Source organism: Asparagus officinalis, chromosome 3, assembly GCF_001876935.1.
Source record: "Asparagus officinalis chromosome 3, Aspof.V1, whole genome shotgun sequence".
Taxonomy (NCBI): Eukaryota; Viridiplantae; Streptophyta; class Magnoliopsida; order Asparagales; family Asparagaceae; genus Asparagus; species Asparagus officinalis.
This window is the reverse complement of record NC_033796.1, coordinates 82,428,323-82,443,213: the sequence shown is the minus strand read 5'-3', so window position 1 is coordinate 82,443,213 and position 14,891 is coordinate 82,428,323. Positions and strand designations below refer to the sequence as shown.

The 14,891-nt window shown below is 37.6% G+C and overlaps 2 protein-coding genes across 2 annotated transcripts; one reads left to right on the top strand and one right to left on the bottom strand.

Annotated features, from left to right (window-relative positions):
- LOC109835354 lies at window positions 523-1,732 on the bottom strand. Its single transcript, XM_020403334.1, has 2 exons — window positions 1,682-1,732; window positions 523-1,098 (listed from the first exon to the last, which is right to left on the bottom strand). The coding sequence occupies exons 1-2, from the start codon at window positions 1,730-1,732 to the stop codon at window positions 523-525; spliced, it is 627 nt and encodes a 208-aa protein (XP_020258923.1).
- On the top strand, window positions 4,791-6,850 carry LOC109834396. Its single transcript, XM_020402405.1, has 5 exons — window positions 4,791-5,417; window positions 5,495-5,582; window positions 5,656-5,733; window positions 6,184-6,488; window positions 6,576-6,850. The coding sequence occupies exons 1-5, from the start codon at window positions 4,798-4,800 to the stop codon at window positions 6,754-6,756; spliced, it is 1,272 nt and encodes a 423-aa protein (XP_020257994.1). The 5' UTR covers window positions 4,791-4,797; the 3' UTR covers window positions 6,757-6,850.

Sequence of the window (14,891 nt, the reverse complement as noted above, 5' to 3'; positions counted from 1 at the left end):
TCGGTTCTGTGGTTGATTTGTCTGGATTTGAATCGTTGACCTGATTTGGCAGTAAATCTGATTCCTGATTTGGCAGTAAATCCACTTCTGATTTCAAGTCCGAAACTGATCTTGATTCGATCGTGATTCGTCCGAGTCTACCCTTGACTCGTTGACTCTTCGAACCCGTTAGCTTGATTCCGCACGTGAATGGATTTATTCCGTTGCTTGCGTGCCATTCGTTAACCTCGTTGCCTCGTTGGTTCGTCGGTTCACTGCCTCGTTGGTTCATCGGTTCGTGCTGAGCCGTATTAAGGGACCTATAAGCAATTTTATACGCCTACAAGCGGGAGGAGCAATACCTTGAGCTAGATTAGAGAAAAGATTAGATGACTCCAGCACATTGATATCATTATTGGTGCCTAGCATACCGAAATATGCGTGCCATATCCAAAGATCATAATCTGCCACAGCTTCAAGGATAATAGTTGGTGACCCACAACGTCCTGCGTATTACCCAGACCATGCCGTTGGACAATTTTTCTATTTCCAATGCATACAATCAAGACTTCCTAACATTCCTGGAAAATCATGTTTTTTACCAATATAGAGTAGCCTAGCAATATCGTTAGCGTTAGGTGTTCGTAGATACCGTTCTACGAATATTTTCACCATAGCACGATAAAATTTTGTCATACTTTCAATTGCTGTTGACTCACCTATTTTAACGTATTCGTCCGTAGCATCAGCTGGTAGACCGTATGCCAACATGCAAAAAACAGCTGTTACTTTCTGTAACGGTGATAATCTAATTCTACCAAGTCCATCACTTCGTTGTTGGAAGTAATAGTCATGATCTTTCACTGCATCAACAATACGAAGGAACAAACTTCTTGACATCTGATGTCGACGACGAAACATATCTTCTCCAAAACGTGGATTATCTGCAAAGTAATCTATAACCAAATTCTGATGCGCAGTTTCTCGATCGCGGTTGATCACTGCATGATCGGGAATCGAGCCACCATGGATCAGTTGGTAGTTTTGTTCACGTAAATTGTTAATGAGGATCATGTTGTTGTTGATGTACTCACAAATTACTTCTTCTTTTATCAATCTCTGCAATGATATTGGACAGAAAATTATCATCATCCGAAGATGAAGATGATGATAAATATGATGGACCTCCAGCATCGAAATTCATTTTTGAAGTAAGGAAAGAATGACTGAAGTATGCAGAAATGGAGAATACTAATTTTAACACAACAACGAGTAATTGTGTGGATGTACCTAATCTAGTATGCTATTTATAAAACTTTGCTTAGCTGTATTTTATGTTTTATTTTAATAAAGTTTTATATTATGCGTGGCAGTTTTTATATATTATGTATTTCAGATATGTAATTTATATTTGAATTATGTATTAGGATTGCTCTTTATATTTCATGGGACTTTACTTAATGTCTAGATTTTAATATTATAATTAATAATAATGTCTTTTAAATTTGGGAAAAATGTGTCCAGGCCCCAAAAGTGGGAACTTCGTGTGACTAGCCCCCCTGTACTTTTCCCCATGTGGAATAGCCCCAAATACGCATAGTATTTGCGACGAGGCCCCGAATTGACTTTTTTTCAGAAAAAGCCAGAGGAAGTTACGATCTTGCCCTCTGATGGGACTGAGCTGGGTTAATGTGCCCCTCACCTTTACAAGTACTCTCCCTCTCTTTCTCTCTCTTCCACCTAGCACCGCCATCAAGAACTCTTCATCTTCCTAATTTCTGTACGAATTTCAACGTTTCTAGGGTTTTCGCCGGAAAAATGTCGTCGTCTACGGAAGAATCCAGTAACGACTACGAGGTCGGGCACCGAGTCGAGTTGGAAGGAAAAGGCGCTTCATCTGTGGGTGGCAGCACGGAGGAAGCTACGGAAGCTACAAAAACCCTAATCGAAATGCAAAAGGAGGCATTACAATGGCGAGACCAGAAAAGGAGGACGACAATGGCTGGTCGTACCAACGAATCCCCCTCAAAAAAAAAAGTAATGTTATGTTATACTGCGAACAGACAATGCAGATTAACCCAATATTGTTAGTTCTAGGCTTTGTCCAATGTTTGAGACCAACGTTAGTTCTAGTTTAAGTCCAATGTTATCTCTAATTTGAGTCCAATGTTAGTTCTATAATATTACGTGTTAGCTCTATTTTGTTCCTGTTAGTGCTAGGTCTAATATTGTTAGTTCTAGGCTTTGTCCAATGTTAGTTCTAGTTTGAGTCCATTGTTAGTTCTATAACACTACGTGTTAGCTCTATTTTGTTCCCGTTAGTGCTAGGTCTAATATTGTTTCATATGTCTTATTGAACTTACAAATTCGAAAAATTTTTGTAGAGAAAAAATTGCTCTAACAGGCTCAGCAGAAACACTAAGGTTAATTTATGAAGCGCATTTCCCCGAAGATCCGTCAGTGGCATAGGGATGCATACCGCGGTTCTATATTTCAGCACTGCATTTTGTTTGGGGCTCCTGCGCCTGATCGGCCCACCCTTGAGCTGCTGCTGAGCTTTTTCGATAGAGATAATAACACCTTTTGTATACCTGATTCAAAAAGTGGGGGTATGAAAAATGTTAGTTTTGATTTGCAATGGGTCCATAACCATACTTATTTCCCAATTTATGGGGAGGACATAAGGAACAATAGGGACTCAAGAAGCAGAATATGGCTGGAATACTTCTCTAAGCTTTTCATTTCTGAAGAGGGTAAGAAGTTAAAAAAAGCAGAAACCAGCCAACGTAAACATCTTGAAGGGCTACTTGAACGGCTTGTTGAATCTACCAAAAAGCGGGATATCGAGGATTTTGCTCTGCAACAAATTTTGTACCAATGCTCTATGATATGGAGTCCCATAGCAGGGGAAGGTATCCCTAGACCCTTACTCAGGTACCTGGATAGCATTCAGAGGGTCAATTCTGTTGCATGGGCCCCGTTCTTTTATAATGAAATTATCAGGGGCATTGGAGTTGCTTTGGAGGGAAAGAAGAAGCAAAAGGTCGCATATGTCCCAGGTTGCATGACACTATTGTGTGTAAGTTCCATATTTTACTGATCTTGTTTTATTCTTGTTCGTACATATGCATTGTTAGTTCTAACTTATTCTATGTTAGTTCTATTCTGTAGCGTGTTACTTCTAATCTTCACATTGTTAGTTCCATTCTGTAGAGTGTTAGTTCTAATCTGTAGATTAGAACTCACACGCTACAGACAGATTAGAACTAACACTCTACAGAATAGAACTAACACTATGCAGATTAGAACTAACACTCTACAGAATAGAACTAACACTGTGCAGATTAGAACTAACACTCTAAAGAATAGAACTAACACTGTGTTAGTTCTATTCTGTAGAGTGTTAGTTCTAATCTGCACAGTGTTAGTTCTATTCTGTAGAGTGTTAGTTCTAATCTGCACAGTGTTAGTTCTATTCTGTAGAGTGTTAGTTCTATTCTGTAGAGTGTTAGTTCTATTCTGTAGAGTGTTAGTTCTATCTGCACCCATGTAAGTTCTATCATAGGTCATGTTAGTTCTATCATAATTCATGTCGTACCACGTACTAATTTACACCATGTTAGTTCTAGATGCAGCCATATTTTATTCTCTTTAGTCTAGTCTAGTATTAAATGTTAATGGTAAATATATTATTTGGTACAGCTTTGGTACTACGAGATGACAGGCATAAAGAAATATGCCCTCTTAGACACCTCCAGACCTCCAATGACAAATTGGGCATCAGGGGAGGAGAGAATCGCATCTATGAGGATGCCGACAATTATTTCAAAGGCTAAGTCAGCGTCAATAACATTTGTCCATAGGCCTATTGCGGAGGTCGCTTCTCCTGGTCATGTTCATCCACTTCCCGCTGAACAGAGGGATGAAGTTCTTCAGCAAAAGCGTCAGGCAAAGAGGAAGACTTTGCAGGAAGAAACTACTAAGAACTTCTCAATAGGTTACGTAAGTATCCTGTTATGTTAAGTCGTACTCATTTCACACTAACTGCAAAGAATATCCTAATTATGTTTAATCCTACTTAAAATTATAATCTTGTATCAATAACAGATCATGGCAAAGCATATTGACGTTGCTTTTGACGATGAAGAGGAGATCAATGTTCTTCCCATTGAGCAGCAACTCACATTTTGGAGAAATTCTGCTAAATTTCTCAAGCGACTTCTTGATGCTACAAAGCAGACCAAGAGCAAATATTGTAAAGAATTCATGATTGAGATCAACAGGCTTAACAGGATAATTGAAAAATGTGGAAGACATGATGAGGTTATAGACCCAGTGCTGCTTAAGTCAAATATCAAACAGAAAATTGCAAATGAAATTAGGAAGAAGCGACAGGGAGCTCAAGAGGAACAGAAGTCCAAAACAAGCAGTGTATATAAGGAAGAGCCCACCAGTCAAGAACATGTACATAAGATTGTTGAAGAGGATGTAAAGCATCTTGCTGACGATGAGGCAATAGAAGAGGAGCCAGTTACTTCTCCAGGGGAGGGGGTATATAGTAAGGTTGACCAGACTGTAGATACTAAGGTTGATGATAGTGTAAATAAGGAAGAGGAGCATATGCAACATATTGTAGATATGGAAGAGGAGCATATGGAACATATTGTAGATATGGAAGAGGAGCATATGGAACATATTGTAGATATGGAAGAGGAGCATATGGAACATATTGTAGATATGGAAGAGGAGCATATGGAACATATTGTAGATATGGAAGAGGAGCATATGGAACATATTGTAGATATGGAAGAGGAGCATATGGTAGATAAGGAAGAGGAGCATATGGAAAATGAAAATTTTATTGTAGATAACAAAGGTTTTGATGAGGATACTGTTGATGGTGTAGATAAGGAGGAAGATATTGTAGATAAAGGCAAGGAGAATGTAGATAAGTTGGAAGCACAGGAGGAAGAGGATCTTGTGAATATTGAACATAATGTGGACAAACTTGTAGATGTTCTAACGAGCAATGTGAAAGCAAAGCGTAGACCAAAGGCAAAAAGGGTAAGCAAGAGATCTAAATTCAAGAGGACACCATATACTGAAGGCAAAAGAAAGAAAAAGGAAAAAATTAGTATAGATATACTTGAAAGTCCTGAACCAAAAGTAAAACTAGCTGAAAAAGTTACTCATTTTTATCCCGGTATTCAAATCCCCACTTTTGATGCGTTGAGTTTCAAGCCAATGACAGATGAAGAGGAAGCTCTATTGGGAGAGCTGAATAATGAGCTTCCAGACCCTACATTGTTTAACTTACGCATAATAGATAGCACAGGTGCTTTTGTACATAATTTAAAGATACCATCTCCCGTAGCAGAAAGACTCGACAAAGCTGAAATTGATAGCCTAACCAAATTTTGTTCTCAGAAGATTCACAAGTAAGTTTCAGTTGACTATTTATATGCTAATTCTCCACATATTAGTTCTAATTCATGTTAGTTCTAATTTATACCAGGAGATATAATGTTATAGTAACAACCAACAGCACTATTAACAGGGAAGAGTTGTTATATGTGCTTCGTGGTGGCCGCCTTGACGACAAGGTTAACATATACTTCCTTAATAATTCAAATTATATTGTTTAAATTGAATTTTAATGTTTCATAACAATTACAGGTGGAAGAAGCAGTTTTGGACACGATTAGCCAGGAGGCATACGGCAAAGGATATGGAGTGGTATCGGTGTTCTTTCTTGTAAGAACATGCTATTCCTAATTTCACCACGTTAGTTTTGATTGAAATTCATGTTAGATCTTGTGTAATCCATGCTAGTTATACCATGAGTCACGTTAGTTCTAGTTAGCATCAAATTAGACCTACCATAAGTCATGTTAGTTCCGTTCTTTAGAGTGTTAGTTCTATTCTGTAGAGTGTTAGTTCTAATCTGCACAGTGTTAGTTCTATTCTGTAGAGTGTTAGTTCTGTTCTGCACAGTGTTAGTTCTAATCTGCACAGTGTTAGTTCTAGTCTGTACAGTGTTAGTTCTATTCTGTAGAACGTTAGTTCTATTATGTAGCGTGTTAGTTCTATTCTGCACAGTGTTAGTTCTATTCTGTAGCGTGTTAGTTCTAATTAATACGGTGTTAGTTAGCCTTCGCAGCTCATGTTTGTTTTAATTTCAACTCAAACATGATGTGTTTGCAGCACTCACTCTATGGCTTGGAGGTGAACAATTACGAGCATTATCTGAACTTCATTGACAAATATACCGCATACCGCATAGAGCATCTCTTGATCCCTTTGGTCAGGGACGACCATTGGCATCTTGTAGAAGTTGACCTTAAAGATAAAGTCGTCAAGCATTACAGCTCCGCTGGGCACGAAGCTTGGATGGAGCCTGTTAATAAAATCATAAAATTCTTTGATGCCCATCATGCTGATTTTATTGAAGACAATGTGCGCCAAATATTTAGATATCAAGCCATCAAATGCGAGCAACAAAGAGGACGGTTAGTTCCGATGTCTATATTGTTCAAATTTGTGTTATAGTATTCGAACGGACCGAAAATGTCTAATGAACTCACTCTATGTTGCAGCTTTGACTGTGGTGTGTTCGTCTACCTCTTTGTAAAATCCATAATTGAAGGACGATCAACATTGCTGGTTAATCCTCCGAACGATATCCCTGAAGCTATGCGAGCAAGACTTGCCGCACAATTATTACTGGCTGGTTTTGAACAAAGACATAAAGAAGAAACAGTGTACAGTGATGAATGATATGTTCATACAAATACAATAATGTATGTATATTTAAGTAATTGAAAATGATTGTTATCAGATGTATTGTTCTATCTGTACCATGTTCGTTCTAGTGATGCTCGTTAGTTCTAACTCATTCAACGTTAGTTCTATTCTGTACCATGCTCGTTAGTTCTATCTCAGAGCCAGTTCTAATTTTTTAATTATTTAAGTTATCTTCAGACCTCCAGCTGCTCACTTCTTTCGAAGCGACGGTTCCATCACACAAACATGTCACATCATATATTCGCGTGTTCCCAAGTCAGTTAAATAAATTAATTAACTTAAATACCTAATACGAACTTCCATCGATAGGTACGGTCACCACCTTTCTTCTACTGGCCCCAGCGTAGGCGCCTCTGCAAACCCCTCCCCCTGCTAAAAACCTCAACCCAGCGTCATCTATTTTCATCGTATACCCTCACAAATGGCTGGGGATCCTTCTTGTGTACACTGCCATGGGACAGGACACAGCACTCGAGATTGTCATCATGGAATTACCGCAAGTGCCCCTCCGAGGATGCTTACCGTCCCGGCCAACACCTCCAGCACCATACGGCATCTTTCTGCTTTCGCCATCTTCAATCTTGATAGAGGCCGTCCATCGGTGCAGGAGCTCCGAGAAATGCTGGCCTACCGCTTCAATCTTAGGTCATGGCCCCATCAAATCAAGGAGGCGGCAGGGAACAGCTTCATGGTACAGTTTCCATCCGATGAAGTTCTTGCCCAAGCTATTGATCTCGGTTTGATAGATATGGGCACATTTAAGGGCAGATTTCGCCGTTGGAAAGAGGATCTGAGGCTAACAACGTTGCCTCAACCCTTTCTAGTATGGATTCGCCTATTCAATCTCCCATACCACCTCTGGAATTTTGAATTTCTTCAATCTCTGCTCATTGGTATCGGTGAATGTGTCATGTGCTCCAGGGACGTCATAACACATTCTAACTTCAAAGACTGTAGAGTTCTACTCAAGGTTAGGGATTTATCTGAAATCCCTAAGAGGCTTGGGTTCCGTTACATCTCGCCGGTGGACGGTAACACCAGGGAAGGATACACCATCACGCAGGTCCAAAGCGGGGGGGATTTGGAGAGGGCTCAGGGATCCACACGTCTCAACTTAGGGCCCCAGTGTGCGCAGCCCTTTAGGGCCGAACCCGAGTTAATTGAGGTTAGTTGGGGTGGCGTCCACATGACGGTCGAGAGAGACCAATGGCAGTTGTTTCTCCGTAACCAAGGGGTCGGGTGTGCCAATTCTCCAAGGGCTCTCCCTACCGGCAATGCTCCTCTCCCTTTAAACCCCGTCGTCTCTCACAGTAGCTCAGCGGGATCCAGTTCTCCTTCCTCAAAGCATAGTAAGCCAGGACCTTCGAAAAGGAAGGCGAGTGACAGCGAAAAGGGTTTATTAGACCCAAACCGATCCAACGAGGGCAGCAACAAATGAAGACCTGGCATCATTGCGTGTTTTTTCTTGTTAAATTTTACTTATCCACCAAACAGTTTGTTACAAATGTTGTGTTAGTTCCAATCTGCACCCTTTTAGTTATATATTATAACATGTTAGATCTGTTCTGTAGAGTGTTAGTTCTATTATGCACAGTGTTAGTTCTATTCTGTAGAGTGTTAGTTCTAAGCTGCACAGTGTTAGTTCTGTTCTGTAGAGTGTTAGTTCTAATCTGCATAGTGTTAGTTCTAATCTGTAGAGTGTTAGTTCTATTCTGTAGAGTGTTAGTTCTATTCTGTAGAGTGTTAGTTCTATTCTGTTGCGTGTGATGGCTTGTTATCTCTATTTTATTACACATTATATCTAATTTATACCACGTTATATCTAATTTATGTTAGTTCTAATTTATACCACGTTATAAACCTAATTTATACCACGTTAGATCTAATTTATACCAAGTTAGTTCTAATCTGCACAGTGTTAGTTCTTATTCTGTTGTGTGTGATGGCTTGTTAGCTCTATTTTATTACATGTTATATCTAATTTATACCACGTTATATCTAATTTATGTTAGTTCTATTTTATGCCAAGTTATAAACCTAATTTATACCACGTTATATCTCATTTTATACCAAGTTAAGTTCTATTTTATACCAAGTTAGTTTATTTTATACCACGTTATAAACCTAATTTATACCAAGTTATTTCTGTTCTGTAGAGTGTTAGTTCTAATCTGCACAATGTTAGTTCTGTTCTGTAGAGTGTTAGTTCTAATTTATACAGTGTTAGTTCTATTCTGTAGAGTGTTAGTTCTAATCTGTAGTTTGTGATGGCTTGTTAGTTCTATTTTATTACACGTTATATCTAATTTATACCACGTTATAAACCTAATTTATACCACGTTCTAAACCTAATTTATACCACGTTAGCTCTAATTTATACCAAGTTAGTTCTATTTTATACAACGTTAGATCTAATTTATACAAAGATAGTTCTAATTTAAACAAAGTTTGTTCTCATTTTATACCAAGTTAATTCTAATTTATACCAAGTTAGTTCTGTTCTGTAAAGTGTTAGTTCAAATCTGCACAGTGTTAGTTCTATTCTGTAGAGTGTTAGTTCTAATCTCCACAGTGTTTGTAGCGTGTTAGTTCTAATCTACACCATGTTAGTTCTATTCTGTAGCGTGTTAGTTCTAATCTACACCATGTTAGTTCTATTCTGTAGCGTGTTAGTTCTAATCTACACCATGTTAGTTCTATTCTGTAGCGTGTTAGTTCTAATCTTCACAGTGTTAGTTCTATTCTGTAACCTGTTCCGATCCAAGTCAGTTCTGCTTTATTACATGTTAGTACTATCTGATACCAAGTTAGTTCTATTCTTTGGCTTGTTACTTACTCCTAGTTATTCGAGCGCATTGAATAACTAAGATGTTAGTTCTATTCTTTGTGCGCGTTAGGCCTAATATGATAGTTGTTTTGTTACTTACAACTTTTTATCTAGTGGAAGCTGATGATGTTAGTTCCCGATAAACAAGAATAAACATTCAATCGGAAAAAAACAAAATATTTGTTGCATACTGGGACGAAACCACTTCAACATATTAAACACTTAGTCAGCTATAGATTCATTACATGTTTTACGGTTATGACCTTCCATATGACATCGAGAACATTTTACTGGCCGCGTGTAAACAGTTCTGTTGTTGATACGCCTGGTTTTATTTCTCCCTTTCCTTTTTGTTGTAAGTGGAGGTAGGATCTGTATCTCATCCCTTGGCACGATGCGCTTCTCAAAGTCAGGGATAGGGTAGAGGATTGGCTCGTAGCTTTTTTTTTAAAGGCTTCAACCGTCATAAACCAGTCACAGAACTGGTAGACATCCTTTTTCATGAACATAATGGATGCGCATGCATGTTTGCAAGGGACACGTGTTACATCCCACCCACGGCAAGTGCATGTTTTATTGTCTAGATCCACTTGACAAGATCTATGGGATTGTACCTCAAATAATCCTGTGTGGGACTGACGAACCTCCAATGGACGGCCATTTTCCATGTTCTCTTTGAGAGCAAGTTCAGCTTTGGGGCAAAGAAATTGATTCCAGCTTTCAGCCATGGTTCGTCGCTCATTCATACGAACCATAATCTGTTTACGTATGTGCTCTACCAGTTGAAGTATCCGTAATGACTCTGCAACATTTGATGTAACGTGGACATTATCTAAAACATAATAGGGAATTCGTCAAGCGGCTTATAATAGTCATGTAATGAAATAGCTTATAACTTACCTAACTCCAGGGAAAAACGCATTGGCCCAGTTCTCTGGAGCGTAGTTCATCACAATATTATAAGCTCTTTCGTCAACCAGTCTAATGTCGTCCATGTAATTGTTCCATTCTGCTCTAGTATATTTGTAACATGCAGATTGTAATAGATTACCCAAGATCTGAGTATCTTTTGATTTGAATCCCAAATCCTTCAACTTTGTCCTGAAGTTCTCAACTAGATGCAACACACATCGAGAGTGTATAGAATCTGGAAAAAATTCTCTAACTGCTTCTCTGATCCCCTTATCCGCATCTGAAATTATCACTAGCTTGTGTGGAGGGTTGTATGGATCTGGCCTTTCATAGAGAATAGACCACAAACCTACAAAGAGTTGTGGTTACCATACACGAATTAGAGTTAGCAATGAATGAGCTAGAATTATCATAACCTGCAACAGAACTAACATGGCTAGGGATAGAACTAACCTTGTAAGAGCCACTTCCAGTTAACATTATTTTCCTGATCGCATATACAATACGCCAATGGAAATATCCCCTGATTTCCATCATATGCTACGGCGCTTAGGAGTATGCCTTTGAATCGATCTTTAAGAAAGGTACCATCCAAAAATAAGAGTGGTCTACAGCCGTATAAAAAACTATTTATGCAGGCGGCGTAGCATATGAATAACCTTGTAAACCTCCCCTCATTTTGTTCAACATGAATATAGCTACCTGGGTTTGTCTTCTTAACCTCTTCTACATACCTAGAAAATTGAAGATTAAGCGTTAGTACCAACATTGAAAAAATAACTATAATCAACATCACATAAAGGAAATTAGTTTGTCTTTTGTTATATATCATCTTCTATTTATCATCGTAATTGATCGTAGGACTCATGGGCATCACCATATAATTTCTCTTGTGCTCTTTCTTTACCCCACCAAATCTTACTATAATCGACCCTAATCCCATATGAGCTTAGAAACTCCTTTTGAACGTTAATAGGCCGTACATCCGGTCGAACCTTTAACGTGGGTTGTAATTGGGTAGCAATGAATCGCCTTGAGGCTCTAGATTGACCAGCATTATTGCCATGCTGCCCACAACTGTGATTGTCCACAAACCTTTTGATTTCAAGTCTATTATCATTTTTCGGTGGAGAGGCAAATAACATCCACGGACAATTTTTTGCTGCCTTAAACCGACAAAACACTCGAATACGCTTCGGTTCATTCTTCCCAAACTCGTATTCGAATTTTTTTGCCATGGAGTAGTATAGCAAGGCCAATCTTAACTCCTTCGCACTTTCAAATCGTTGTCCCTCACCGGTTAAAGCTGTGTGCCACCAAGCAGGAATCCTCTCTGATCTGCTAATCATGTCATCAATCGTCATGACATCATCTCCGGAAGGATTGTCATTGGGATTCTTATCTGGAACACTTGTGGTCAACAACGCCGACGGGCCACAGTCTACACTTTTTGATTTCAAACTGCACAAATAATAGAAGTATCAACAGATAATAGCAAAAGCTAAAAAGCAAAAACGACAATTGCTTGCTGTTAGAATCAATTAGAACTAAAAGAACTAACAATATAACCATTAGAGCTAACAGTGCATTGATTAGAACTGACATAATAGCTATTAGAACAAACAATATAGCCATTAAAGGTTAGTTCTAATTTAACGAAGTTATTTCTATTTTATAACAAGCTATTTCAAAATTATAACATGTTAGTTCTATTCTGTAGAGTGTTAGTTCTAATCTGCACAGTGTTAGTTCTATTCTGTAGAGTGTTAGTTCTAATCTGCACAGTGTTAGTTCTATTCTGTAGAGTGTTAGTTCTAATCTGCACAGTGTTAGTTCTATTCTGTAGAGTGTTAGTTCTAATCTGCACAGTGTTAGTTCTATTCTGTAGAGTGTTAGTTCTAATCTGCACAGTGTTAGTTCTATTCTGTAGAGTGTTAGTTCTAATCTGCACAGTGTTAGTTCTATTCTGTAGAGTGTTAGTTCTAATCTGCACAGTGTTAGTTCTATTCTGTAGAGTGTTAGTTCTAATCTGCACAGTGTTAGTTCTATTCTGTAGAGTGTTAGTTCTAATTTGCACAGTGTTAGTTCTATTCTGTAGCGTATTAGTTCTAATAATATGCACAGTGTTAGTTCTAATCTGTAGTGTGTTAGTGTCAGTTCTAACTGATGGCTTGTTAGTTCTATTTTATACCTACATTGTCTAATTTATACCACGCTAATTTATACCACGTTATATCTAATTTATAACAATTAGGACTAACAATATGGGAACTATAGTGGAACCAGCAATAACTCTAGTAGAACTAACAAAATAGCGATTAGAACTGACAAATAAAACATTAGAACTCTAGTATGGAGCATAACAAAGAACTGCTTAATGACGAATAAAACATTAGAACTGAAGTCCAGTTAAACCTAGTATAGAACTAGTTATTATTCATGAGATGGAGTAAAAAAAGGGGGAAATTTCCCTCCATTTTCCCCATCATATCGCATTAATGAGAAGTGACTTCTGTTGTTCGGACCAGGACTCGTCTAGGAAAGAAAGAGAAGGGCAGTTTCGATTTTTTTGCAAAATACGATCTGCCTTTAGTATAAAGCTGACGTGGAGGGGGCTTAAAACATTAAAGCTCATTTTTTGGGCTATTCCACATGCGACAAAGTACAGGGGGGCTAGTTACACGAAGTTCCCACTTTTGGGGCCTGGACACATTTTTCCATTTAAATTTTAGCATTATTTTTATTTTTAAAAAATAATTTATTTTGTCTAAATTATACAATTGGGGTTGTTTTATACATTTAATAAAACAATTAGGGTCAAATTGTAAATACATAAAAGTATGAGGTAAAAATAAAAAAAATTAAAAAAAACAGTAATGCGGTGATGAACAGTGCGACGCCAAATATAGTGTCGCGCTGTTCATCACCGCTAAAATGGCGCCCAAAATGGTGCTGGGTTGGAGAGAAAACGCAGCAACAAAACCCCTTTTTGCCTCAAAATGCCGCTCGGTTGGAGATGGTCTTATAGTCTTCATGACTCATTGGACCACATGGGGCCCTAACACGCCACCAATCACTTCTCATTTAATAATGAAGTGATCCGTCCCCCACTCCCTGGACGACACCTGCAAATCAGAAGCTTACTCAGCTGCCAGCACACATTTCGCCACCCTTCTTCTGTGCTCGACTGAAATTACTGACCCGCCTTTATACCCCAGGTATAAAAACAAGTACTATTCTAGTGCTAAAAGGGGTTCACGATCTTCGAAATTAATCTAAGCCATTTTTTTAGCCTTATCTGCATACACATAAGAACCCACACAATTCTTTATTTTCCCCACTCAAATTCATCAGCTAACTTGATCGTCGGAGGAACCACGGAGGAACCAATCTCTGCCCTCTCACGAATTTCTATATGCAGATTTTTCGGATCTCCAGCTCAAGAACCGGACATAGAGTCAGGGGAGAAAGTGAACCCCTCATCACTCCTCAACAAACAACATCCCAATACGGGCATAATTGACTATTTGATCACTAAAACATCAACAAAAAATAATAAAATTTTTGCATGTTTAGCTTAGAGTGAAAAATAATTTTTCAAGTGCTCTAGATTCGCAATATTTTTCATGCACACACACACACACACACACACACACACACACACACACACACACACACATACATATATATATATAATATATATATATATATATATATATATATATATATATATATATATATATATATATATATATATATAATATATATATATATATATATATATAATTGTAAAAAAAGAATGCAAAAAATGGGCACCAACAATTTTATCTTGAAGTTTAAGATGGTTCTACTTACTAAGTCTAAGTTGACGAGTGATTAAGTCTAAAGAATATATCCATACTTAATGACCTAAACCTAACTAGGTTAGGATCCATTGGCCAAAACTTATTAACTAATCACTTAGAAAGCCCGATAAAGTAGAACCAAATCACTAATAAATAAAGAGTGTATATAATAATAATAATAATAAATAAGAGAAATACTTTATATATATATAGTTATATTTATATATATGTTCTTGAAAAATAAATTGATTAAGAGGCTTGAAAATTATTTGAAACAAAGAGTTAGAATGTTCTTTTCAAAACTTTTAATTTAATTTTTAATTTAGACTTGGTTTTGTATAACTCTAATAAAAAGATTTTTTTAAGAGATTTACTTTGGAGTTATACATAAAAATATTTTCTTGAGTAAACTAGTTCCAATTAAATTGTTTAAATATATCAAGTAAATTAATTATACATTGACTTCTTCAAATTGGTAAGCTCATCGAATTTTATGGATTTATTTAGTGCAAACCTTCATGAGG

Excerpts from the sequence above, each read along its gene's own strand:
- LOC109835354 (XM_020403334.1), bottom strand. The coding sequence starts at position 1,732 with ATGGCGGTGCTAGGTGGAAGAGAGAGAAAGAGAGGGAGAGTACTTGTA. Across the intron at positions 1,099-1,681 it reads GAGGGAGAGTACTTGTAAAG|AGATTGATAAAAGAAGAAGT; the intron begins GTGAGGGGCACA and ends ATATCATTGCAG.
- LOC109834396 (XM_020402405.1), top strand. The coding sequence starts at position 4,798 with ATGGTAGATAAGGAAGAGGAGCATATGGAAAATGAAAATTTTATTGTA. Across the intron at positions 5,418-5,494 it reads TGTTCTCAGAAGATTCACAA|GAGATATAATGTTATAGTAA; the intron begins GTAAGTTTCAGT and ends AATTTATACCAG. Across the intron at positions 5,583-5,655 it reads GTGGCCGCCTTGACGACAAG|GTGGAAGAAGCAGTTTTGGA; the intron begins GTTAACATATAC and ends TAACAATTACAG.